General features: G+C 28.6%; 2 protein-coding genes across 2 annotated transcripts; one reads left to right on the top strand and one right to left on the bottom strand.

Annotated features, from left to right (window-relative positions):
- Positions 1-4: 4 nt before the first annotated feature.
- Positions 5-495, bottom strand: NEUTE1DRAFT_139810 (uncharacterized protein; the record flags this gene model as incomplete). Its single annotated transcript, XM_009855065.1, has 2 exons — positions 5-60; positions 153-495. The coding sequence occupies 2 exons, from the start codon at positions 493-495 to the stop codon at positions 5-7; spliced, it is 399 nt and encodes a 132-aa protein (XP_009853367.1).
- Positions 496-605: 110 nt separating this feature from the next.
- NEUTE1DRAFT_148041 (uncharacterized protein) lies at positions 606-10,757 on the top strand (the record flags this gene model as incomplete). Its single annotated transcript, XM_009855066.1, has 2 exons — positions 606-794; positions 10,746-10,757. 2 exons carry the CDS (start codon positions 645-647, stop codon positions 10,755-10,757), a joined length of 162 nt encoding a protein of 53 aa, XP_009853368.1.
- Between the last annotated feature and the right edge of the window lie 1,972 nt (positions 10,758-12,729).

The raw sequence follows: 12,729 nt of genomic DNA on the forward strand, positions 1-12,729 counted from the left end.
GGGTCTAAAGGGCAAAGGAGGGTCCGTCTCCCTTCTTGGAGTAGTACTTGGCGATCGGCGCTAATCTTCGCATACAGGAATGCGTACAAATCTTCTTTCTGAAGGTATAACGCACATCGGTCATCTTTGCTGTGACTTCCTGGTTGAAAAACGTATAGCCTCGTCAATGTTGTCAGGCGCGTCCTCGTCATCGAGGTTGGACATGTCGAGGGTCCGAGACTGGGCGTCCCATTTGTCCTTGATAGTAACAACATTAATCGAGCGGCGACGAAAGGCATCATCCTGCTCCACCACCGACTCGGGGGTGATGGGTACGTCGTCGATGTCGAAGATAACTTGCTCAGCGGCAACCTTATCTTTCTGGGCCTTGATGGCCTGTTTCTGAGCCTCGCTTGCTTGAGTACTCACGTCGGCAGTCACTTTCGACTGCGTGGACTGCTGTCCCTGCTTCTTGGGCGGGGCCTGGCCTGCCTTTTCCTCTGGGGTGTGCGCCATCGCGGCGCTGCGACACAACTGCTTGAAAGTGATGGGATGTTTGATTTCCTCCCTGGAAGTGTATAGATTGATCTTGTAATTGTCACGAGCGACGTGGTCACGAGAGGCAAGCTAACACGTTGATACCAGGTCTATTGTAGAATCACAAGATGAAGAAGAAAAGAGGGAAACGTGCAAAGGTGCACGCGGGGTCTGGGGTTTTGACCCAGAGCCTGTGCGCCGGCCTAGAGCCTATGCGCCGGCCCGGCAACGGGTCGGTCACATATCTGGCTACACGGCTGCACCCCATGCCAAGGCCTGTCCGCCAGTGCCGTAACAGTTATTATCAATATAGTAGGGGGTTAAACGGGTAAAATAAATACGTTTATTACCGATATTTGCAACGCAATACGGTGCGCTATTTAAGATTTAATTATTAACAACCGCTTTAAGTCTGCTTTTGCGGTTCTCTATAACTCTTACTCCCTCTAACTACTTATAAAGGATGTACTTAATATCTCTACTTTTAAGAGTATTGTTTAAAAGGTTAGTTACTTAATTAATTACTTCCGGGTATTAAAATTGTAGTTGTTGTTACGAGGCTGGCGCCTAGGGGTGTTTGCCTAGCTAGCACTCGTATAAGCCAGGCGTGCCTTCTAGTTGGGTGTACGGGCCGGTCGGCTGTCGGTAGCCGTTTTGGCGCTAGATATACTACGTGCTATTGGGTACATCCTTCAAGGTGCGGCGTACGGGCTATATTTCTGGTCTTAGTATTTCTAGTACCTTTAATACTTATACTTTTCGTATATTTAGCTATCGGCTCTATGCTAGCCATACTGGTATAGAACCTCCTCCTCTTTGTTGATTATTTTAAGCTCTTTTTAAGGCTTACCTACGTATATACCTCGTAAATCCCTTATATTATAATCGACCCTCTTTTCAACACGTCAACTCCCTAGCGGTCTCTAGTATACTTACTATATTAGTTTCTCCAACTGCCTAAAGAGTTCTCTAGCCGCCAACTTTTTTTTTTTTTCTCTTTACTTTACTATACTACGCTATAGCTTCGATTCTTTAAGTTTAGAACGCTAGCGAGCGCTAGTAGTAATTTACCGCTACTATCCAAATTCTTATTAATAAATTAGTTACCTTAAAAATATTTGCCGGAAGCTCTAGTACTACCGCCGAAGGTTCCGGCCAGCCGAAACTAGTTCTCCCGCACTTTAATAAATATACCGATAATAAAAAGGAATTAAATTTGTAAATTTATACGGCTGAGGCTAAATTTTATATTAATAGCCGTACTATTAGTAATTTAGAGGCTTAGTTCTACTACTTTTACTCTAGCCTATTATTAGCCGTTCGCCGGACCCTATTTTCCTTTGTACAATCTCTAGCCAACTAGATACCGGCCGGGCTTTTCGAGAAGCTTTATATTAATTACAGTAAAGTTAACTAGGACAAGAAGACTAGCCTCAAACTCTTTACTTTGCAATAAAAGATTCGAGAATCTATTTTTACTTTCCTTATCCGGTTTAAAGAAGTACTTTACCAAATTAAAACTAATATATAATTAAATTAGGCTATAATTAACTTATTAATAAATTTATTAAATAATAAGTAGCTCGGCCGCTTCTGTAAATATTCGGAAGCTCTAGATTCCTATCCGGAGTTCTATAACTACCTTCAGCATTTAGATGGCAATAATTTTCTTATAGGGAGTACGGGGTACTCGAACTCTAGTACCGTTGTTATTAATAAAGGGGAACCGATAGATATTGCTGCTATTCGGACCGGGAATTCTAGCGGTCTATCGGATACTTAACGGAAAAAGTGGAAGAAGAAAGGTGCTTGTACGGTTTGCGGCTTACTATCTTATTGGGATAAGGATTATAAGTAGAAGGTCTAGATACGGTATATCCGGGTTATTCTAAAGTCGGAAGGGGGCCCGGAGGAAGATAACGAGATTAATAATAATAACGAGTACTAAGGTATAGATATTAGCTTAGTAAAACCCAAAGGGCGCTAGGGTTCCCTATAAGTTCAGCCGGACTTTAGAAATTCCCGGCCTAGGAAGGCCGTACGTACCCTACTAGCGCGTAAAGTAGTAGCGAATTTTATTAAAAGTATATATACTATATACTATTATTACTAGGGATAGGGAATAGTAGGATAGTAGTCTTCATAAATAGATAGAACTAGACATTATAGGGTATTTAGAAGATACCTAATATAGTAGTTACTATATAGTCCGGGGGTGTACTAGTACTAGCGTACGCGTAAAAGGATAAGTATTGAAGTAATAAATAGGATTTTCTTAGGAAGATATATTCGAATAATTCGGACTATTAATTGTTTACTAAAATGGTAAGAAAAACCACAACAACAACACCACTACTACAACTAGTATACCGTATAAGAACTGTTATTCAATTCCAATCGGTAGTCTAATTAGAATAGGGCTAGAAGTGATTTTTCAAACCTTTTAAATAGTCGAGAGGGGAGGTACTAAATTGGGTAGGTTTATTGAGGATCTCTATCTATTATAGGATTCGAAATCTTTCTTCGAGAAGGAATAGGGGTAATTATTAGTTTCTTTAATAAATATTTTATTTAGGGCAATAGTAAAAGAAAAGAATAAGATCCCTTCCAAAGGGGTCAAATGATTACACAATACTTTAAATAGATAGAAGTAAATAATTAAATATTACTAAAGATAGTCTTTATAAATAAAGATATATAATTAAAATTAATAAATTAGTATAATAACTATTATAATAATTTCTTATTATTTTATTAGTTATTATTAATATTTTATTCTTCTCTCTTACTCTTTCTTACTATCCCTACCTTTTTTTTCTTTATTTATCAACCTATTATCTTATTAAATGGATCTTTTCCTATTTTACCTTCTATTAATATTAGTAATTAGTATTTGTTAATTTTGTAGGTATATTCTTAATTTGTATGCCCCGCCAAATAAATGAAAGAAATTTATTATAAAAATTAGTATATATACCTTTAAAGTATCCTACTCCCTAAATTAAATCTTCCTTTTGAATCTATAATAGGCCCCCTGAATAGATTTACTACTATATATATATATAATTAGTTTACTCTTCCATTACCCTTATTCCCTCTATAATTCCTTTTACCCTTACTAACTAAATATTTTTTATTACACCCAATTATAAAAAAACGATTATTTACTAGTTTAGTATAATCTTCCTAGGACATTCCTATAACCTATTAAGGTCCTTATAGTTTTAAACGAATAATTGGATTAAATCTTTCTTTAAAGTTTATTGTATTTAGTAAAGGGTTATTAGAATTATATTTGGGAAGCCTATTTAAATTACGCTTTATATAGCGAATAGAATAGATTAAAGAGTTTATTTAAAATTTATAGAAGGAAGGATCGATTTATATTTCTACTATTAGTTTATTAACTGCCGGGCTCTAGCCTATAATAGGAATTTCTCTAGTTGAGTGAAAGCTATTAAATTTGTTTGCCGGGGATAATTCCTATTGTGATATAGGTATGGGGGTAGATAGGTTATGTTTATATTGCGAGGAATTGGAGGGGGTAAGCGAATTCGGCGTTCTCTTAAGATTTAAAGGGATTAGTAATTGATTAGTCCTTTTTGGCTAAGTAGGTATTTATACTAAATTTATTAATAACCTAAGATTATTTAGTAAATTAATATTTCTTAAGATAAATAGAATTCGGCTTTCGAGTAACGATTAAAAATATTCTATATTCTTAAGTAGTAAAGAAGTTTATAATTGTATATAATTTATTGGAGTATTGAATAAAAGATTTTTAATTGCATTAAGAGGGTTATATATAGTAGGTATTAATTTATAATATAATTATTTATTAATAACTAGTTAAATAGAAGTACTTTGCCTTTCGTTAGATTAAGGGTTTAAAAGCGATAATACTATTAGGCAAAACGAAGTTAGAGGATAAGGCGGTTGATTTATAACTTTGGAGGTTTGAGAGTGAATTATGATTTTTTGAGGCGGGGTTGGAGTTGAATTGTGAAATAAAATTTTGGGTAGGGGCGAGTAGATATTATTAAAAGAGGAGATTAATTTCCTAGCTTCTTTAGGTTATATTATAGAAGGTTTGGAATTAAAAGAGGAAGAATTGGAGGATGGAGAATCTTTTTTAATAGAGGGTATTACTGTTGAATATTTAAACCAAGGAAGGTCTATAATAGCGTTAGAACCTAACTTTAATTAATAACTATACTAGATCTCTATTCCTTCTTATTTAACCCTTTTTCCTTTATAGGTATAGTTTATATAATTTACTAACTATATAAGATGTTATAGTTTATTCCTAGAACCTTTAATACGGGTATTCTAGGTTTCTAATATAGTATTTAATTTATTATTTTCTATATAGGCCTTTTAATTTTTAAATAAAGGTAGTAGGCCGTTGGGGCGCTATTGCTTTGTCCGTAAGGTATTGTAAATTATTCTCTAGTATTATTATACTATAATATTCTCTTTTTAGCCTTAGTTAAATATTATACAATCCTTCTATACGGTATTCTAATCTTAGGTTTTTAGTACTATTATTTAGAAGTTTGGATTATATTCTATTAGCCTTATTAATATTACTTCTATTACTATTAATCTACAGATTTATTAGGTTTATTAAATAGTAAATTTAATCTTCCAAATAATCTTTCCCCTTGCGGTCTTTATAGGTATGCCCTAAATATTAAACTTATAAAAAAAAGTAAGTAAGGCATTTATTATAGAAATTGGTATGGAGCAACTATGACTAGAATTATAATAGTCCTATTGATGTATAAGTTAATTAAAAATACTTATTGAAAAGTATTATCCTTTAAGGTAAATAGGAATTACTTAGAACCTTATTTCCCGTATATATTGTACAATATACTCTAAATCAATTAAAATTTTTAGGGTATTGTGTAAATCGTCTATTCGAATATATTTATTTAGTATAAAGATTATTTTTAATTTGTTTTTAGTTATTTATAATAGGAGGGTAATAAGATTATTAGTATAAGTGTAGGTATATTTATCGATACTATACTAAAGGTTGGTTAAGCGGACTGCGATTTGCTTCTACCCTACGAAATTATTTTTATTAGTTGGAAAAGTATTTGTTTAATTAAGTACTAATTTAGAATTAAAGAGCCTACTAAATAGTTTATCGGTATTCTATTCCTTATAGGGTAATTTGAGGTTAAATTGCTAGTCCTATTATTTTTTATTTAATTTGGGATAGAAAAGAGGTGTATACCCTTCTTTCGACTTTAAATCCTAAGAGGGGCCAAAATATGCTTGTTTAGACAAGTCCTAACCGTTAAACTTCAGTACCTAATTGTATAGCTAGTTTATTCTTATAATATATAGTTAATTAATAATAATTGCCTCCGGATTGGAAAAAAGACTCCTAATACTTATAAATATACTATTTAGTAAAGCCTTCAATTACTTTTATTATTAGTTCGGGCGTAAGATTAGTATTTGGGCGAAGTATTTTATTAATTATATCTTAGGTAATTGCTATTTTGAGGGCTTTATTAGTTTATTTAAACCAATAGCTTAATACGGATCTAACTATTCTTATATTAAAATTACTAGTATTTAATTATTTAACCGGATTTTATATTGTAGGGCTCGTTAATAGCTAATTAGAACGAGTAAGTAATTAGAGTTTCTTAATTATTAATTTAATTAGATCTAGCTGTATTACCTATAGCCGGGCTAACCTAAGCTTTATTATTGGAAGAAATATAGTTATTAGAAGATATAATAATATAATATCCGAATTAGTAATTAATTTATATTCGTTAAAGAGAAAGTAAAGATATTTAATGTTTTAAGGCGTACTAGGTTGAATTTAGTAGAGGAATAGAAGGGGTATGTAGTATTAGATTAGAATTACTATAATAAAGAAGAAAGTATTTAGAAGTTTTAGGCTTTTTAATATTATTGCTGTGAGGAGAAGAAGGGAAAAGTAGGAAAGAGGCTAGGGAAGAGGGTATTATATAAATATTTTATAGATTATTTAATTAGGGAATTTAAATATTAGAAGTATCATTTTGAGGCTATTACTCGTTTAATTTACAATATAATACCTAATTTCTTAGTATTTACTTCTAGTATAACCGATTTATCCTTTCTTTTAAAGTTATTACTTAGGTAGTAACCTTCGAGAGTTAAAGGTAATAATAATCTTTTATCTCTTCTTTTTCGGCGGTGGTAATTATTTTAATAGTTGCCTATTGTAGTAGTCTCCCTCTAATTAAATACCCTTATATTGAGTAGAAAGTAATAGATTAAGTAGTAATAATTTATAGTTTGGGTATAAAAAACCTATTTCCTTTAGTCGTTTTCTCCTTTTTCTTCCCTTCAATTCTATTTTTTTTTTTTAATTTTTAATTTTTCTATAAAATCCCCTCTTTCTACTTCAAATACGTTTATTAAAATATTTAATTATAAATCTAACGAACTTTCTCTATACTAGCGGTTATTAAGATTCCTTCCTCCTATATTTATAAATTAACTAAATAATATTCGTTAGAATATTTATAAAGGTGATATTTATTAATTATAGAACGAAAATAATTGTATTCTAGTATTTTGTACTATTATCTCCTATTAAATTTAGTATAACAATTAATTAAAGGCTTATAAATTCCTATATTTACGTGTCTAGTAATAGATTGGTAATGGACTATTATTTTTAAATATTATTTAGGGAGTTTATATACTAATAGAGGGTATAAAATTAGTTATTATTTATTTGAAGGTTTATATAGTCTATTATCCTTCTTAAGCGTTATACTTCGTCCTTCTATAGCGATTTCCTACCCGTATAGAGACTTTTTTGGAAGTGTTTAACGGTTTTGGGGCTAAATTACAATTCTTTAATTAAGTTAAACAAATTATAATTATTAATAAATTGAATAAAAATCCGGTATAGGTTAATACTAAAGGTAGTTAGCCTTTTAGTCGCTATACCTACTATATAGTTTAATAGGATGAACGGTTGAAAGTGCTTATTATTTAGATTTTTAATAAAAAATATATATTTTTGCTTATTAATTAGTTCTCTATTAATTTTTTCTTTTAAATACTAGTAATTCCCTATAGTATAGTTGTTGTATGGCGATGTTTAGGAAGGAATATATATTAATATACTACGGTAATACTAATTAGTTTAAACGAATTCGAATTATAAGTCCTTTTACCGAATGCCGCTCCCTCCTACTTCCTAGCCTTAAAAATAGTATTTATAGCAATTATATATAGTACTATAGAAGGGTTCAATATTATTTTATAAGTTTTATTTTCCTAGAGTATATTCGGGAAGTAAATATATTAAGTATTGATACGCTTCTTACTAGCTAGAGTAGTAGTATAGAGGATTGGATTATAGTTAATATTCTTCTATTACGATTCTGTATTAGAGTATATTTTGGAGGGGAATTTAAGCCTTGGGTTGAGTATTTTCAACGGGAAAGGGAATTGGGTATTAGGGGACCGGGGTTAGATTCTTCTAATATATAAAGGTTTATAAGACAATTAATATATTCGCGCTATATTTTAGGGTAAGAGTTATATAAAAAATTTCTCGTAATTTTTAATTTATTTAATATTCTTTAAGGGGGATATATAGAAATTCGTAATAATTGTGAGTGGTAATTTTTAGTTTCGTAGAGGCAATATTTATTTTAATCTTTTTTAAAGTTTATAACTATTAATTAGGATTATAAGGATTATTAATTAGGAGTAATATAAATTCTAGCGTAGATAGTAGGCTTTAAAAAATAATATTAATAAACAATTTCTTTTATTATTTAATAGTATTAATCTTTTTATCTTTTTCTTCCCTTCAAAAGGAATAACAATCTTTATTCGGTTCCTTTTGTACAAAATAATAAAATATATTTATAGCTTATAATTTATAATATTACCTAATTATTTAAAGTATTAAAATTCCTTACTACTTAATCCGGAAGTTGGTTTCCAATTTTTAGGCTTTCCTTTATACAAAGTAATTTTAAACTTCTTATTATTCTATTTAGTCTACTAGCGTATTTCCCTTCCTTTTTACTAATTAAACGCCTTAATTATTTAGTTATTATAATAATTTATAATCCTTTCCGTTGTATCTTCATTAATTATAATTTCTTTTAAAGTTTCCTTCGGATAAAGTAAAGGAAGTATTTCCTAAATAATTATATTAGAGTCCGGTTTTAACTATATTCTATTATATAAAAAAAACTTTTTAATCCTTTTAATTAGATAGGAAGTCGTAATATTAATACTATTTAAAGTTTTTAAAAGGTATTTATATTTAGATACAATCTTTCTAATTCAAAATAGGCTAAGCTATTAATAAGTGAATTTTCAGACCGAACTTATATTAATTCTCCAAATATAATTATATATAAGTACTAAATTACTTACTATTAGTTTGGTAATATTTAGTTTAATCTTTCCTTTATTAATAGTATTACAGTATTCCGCAGCTTTCTACTTTATTATTGAGATTTGTTTAGCTACTAAATTAAATCTATATTTACTATCTTATAATAAACGGGCCTTAGTAAGTATTAAATTGAGCCGGGTTTTAAATAATCTATTATCCTATATATTACCCTACTAGGTCATTTTCTAAGAAGGTAAATTTAATTTAATTAGAAATATCGGATTATAATTGTAATTGAAAAAGAAGGGAGTAAAATTGTAGTTCCTTCGGACTATAATCCGATTTATAAATAAAATATATAGTAATTAGGGTTTTTAGTTAGTACCCTTACTATTTATAACCTTTATAAGGGCGGCGGTAATAGGAAAGTGCCCGGCTTTATTAATTCCGTTAATTTTAGAATTATATAGCGAAATTCTAATAAAAGGGATATATAGTATTATTAATAACCCTTTACATTTTTTCCGGAATTTTAATCTACTATTAATAACGATTAATAAGGATAGTCCCTATGGATAAATAATTTATATTTTAATAAAGCAGGCTATAGATTTTATATTTATTACTAGTAAAATTTTAGTTTCTATATAGTTAGTAAAGTTATTCCGGGCTTTAATTATTCTAATTCTTTTCTTATTTCTTCTTAATAAGTATTAAATATTAAATATCTATTTATAGAACGGTTATAGTAATAGATTAGTATATTAAAAGGTATTAATAAACCGTTTGGAATTTTATTTCTAATAATTTAGGTAGGATTTAATACGCTTTTCTATATTAGAATAAATACTTTTCTATTAGTAGAAATCGGTAATACAATAGTAAATTAATTTTTTTTCTTTATAACTAACTTTATTATAGCATTTATAAAAGACGGTATCCTAATTAATTTTATTATTAATGAGCCTATATAGTATTTAAATAGTATTTATAGGGATTAATTATAGAACCCTATTACGGAAGAAGTATTTTAATACTTTTAATTTGAAGCGTTGTTTTTTGGATTCGGTTTTTAAATTAGTAGGAAAGTCTAAGGTTTAAAGATACTTAGTAATTCTCTATAATTGGTACGATTAACGTCCTTTTAATAATTTCTATATTTTCTTCCTTTTACTTGGAGGGTCGTTGAACCTAATTATATAGATTTATTTATTTATATAATTATTAATATCCTCTTCGTTTTCCTTATCTTATTAATCCCGATTAGAGGGAGGTATACGAGAAAGATTATTGGCGATTATGTTTTTCTTACTAGGGATATACTTAATTTTAAAGTCGAATAGACGAATTTAAATAATTTAGTATATAATTAATACTCTAAGGATATTAATAATAATACCCTTTAACTAATATACTATAATTTGGGTATTAGTTTTAATAACGAATTTAATACAAAAAAGATATTACTTTATTCGCTTTAGGGTATAAAGTAGGCTCCGAAATTCTTATTTAGTAATATTATATTTCTTTTCAATATTTAATTAAATACTACTTTTAAAAAGATATAAGTATCGTTAGTTATCCGGACTAATTTATTTAAGGATAGCCCCCTAACCGATTAATAATATATTTACAATAAGAAAGATTATTCTATAGCGGGGATTATTATAAATAATTAGTACGAAATATAGTATTAATAAAACCTTATATTAAAATATTCTAAAGTAAATTATTTATTCTCAATTTATTACTATTTTATATCCTTCTTTAATAAGGTATAGAGAGGGATAGTAATAGTATTAAAATTTTTAATCCAAATATAATAGTACCTAATAATTCCTAGGAAGGCCCTTAGTTGTTAAAACTCCTTCCCTTTTTATTTAATAAGTTTATAATTAACTTACTAAAGGATTCTAGAGACCTTTTTAGGAGATAGTTATTAACCGCTATCTAAATAGAGGTAGCCTACGAATTCAACTTCCGGCTAATACTATTTAGATTTTTCCATAGTAATAGTACAACTACTAAATTCGATATTAATAAGAATTTTATTAATATTAATTAAATAATTGAAAATGTACTTGCTTATCCTAGGTCTAGTTTCGAACCTGTTATAATCTATAGTAATTAAAATAACAAGATGTTATTTAAATAGGGTCGATAGATGGTAGGAATTAAATTATATAATACTCTAATTATTATTTTTAAAAACTTAATAATTAAGTTCATTCTCCCTTAGGGTAGTATAGTTATTCTTTTAACCCCTATTATAGTTTAGAAAATAGTAATATCCCTACTCTTTTTATTAAAAGGGATTTAATTATAATTAGAAAAAGGTTAAAAAGGGAAAGTATTTTAAATCCCCTAAATTCTTTATTAAATTCTTTATAGCTAGGGGGTATATTGGAGTTACGTAGAGTAACTATATTAATCCGTTAGGTATTATTAATTAATTGAAGCCTATTATTTTTCTTAGTTATTAGAAACTAATTATTTCGGTAGGCGGTATAATTATCTTCTAGCGTTCTACGCTAAATCCTATCCTTTAATAGCTTATAAACCCTTTTATAATTAGCCTTCGGTATAGGAATTAATTTATATTACTATGTTGAGTGTGGGATAGTGCTAATCTCTTAGGGAGGAAAGACGTTTAGTTCAATTTTTCCTACTTTATTAAAATCCTAAATAAAAATTACTTTCCAATTTTAGAGAATATAGATAAATATTTCTTATTCCTTTGTATTTAAATTATTATTTAAACTTTCTAATATAATTTAAAGGTGTTTAGGGGTTAACCGTTCCCTTTAAATAATTTTAAAAAGTGTAGAGTAATAATATTATCCTATAGTAAAGGATGAATTTCCCTCTTTTCTTTTAATTATTCCTTTAAAGCTATAAGACGTTATAATTTCTATTCTAAGTTTTCTTCCAGCTTTGACCCGTTAGAAGGTGTATTATTGATTAATAATACTTTCTAATCTTTTTACTTATATATTATATAGGCTATAAAACTCTCTAAAGGTATCGTTCCATTTGGTTGCGGCTAATTAATTATATCTTTACTAATTACTAATTTATTACCTTTCTAATTTTTCTTCCTTGTATCCGAACTTTAAAAACATTATTACGATACTTTATAACGAATAAAGTTATATACTTACCTTTTAAATCCTTTCTTAAATTCTTTATTTTCTTTCTTATCAAAGGGAATATACCCTAATATAATTATACTAAATATATTATTAGTAGCGTTATAATCAATTTTATTAAAATTTCTAAATAAAAGCCTTTCTAACCTTTTCTTATTGAATAGTTCGTCCTATAAAAGGTCTTGGAAAATTTCCAAAATAATCGTCCTTAAGTAATAATATTTCTTTTAGACTCGCTATAAGTATTTATATAGTTAATTAATTATTGAATCCTCTATCCATTTAAGGATTTTGTTTTAGGTATTACTATTGTACTAAATAGGAGCGAATACGTAAATATTAAAGTCGACCTTTAAGTAATTAGTAATTTTATTTAGGGTGGACGGTTATTTATTATATTCCTAGGTATACGGTATTGCCAGTGTATTTAATTTTGCCTTCTCCTTAGAAATAAGAGTAGCTTTTACGATAGTTTTTTCTATTAGAATGTTTGCCGATTCGATACTATAAGTTGAATAATTCAATTTAATTTAGGCATTTTTAAAGAAAGGTTGCTTAAGAATAATATTGTAGTATGGAAGGTAGGTAGTATTAACGAAGAAGTATACCTTATAGGGAATATTTATTAATTATATTTATATATAGGCTTTTCTAATAAAGTTTTATTTTCCATTATTA

The sequence above is a fragment of the Neurospora tetrasperma genome (assembly GCF_000213175.1).
Source record: "Neurospora tetrasperma FGSC 2508 unplaced genomic scaffold NEUTE1scaffold_5, whole genome shotgun sequence".
In the NCBI taxonomy this organism is placed as follows: Eukaryota; Fungi; Ascomycota; class Sordariomycetes; order Sordariales; family Sordariaceae; genus Neurospora; species Neurospora tetrasperma.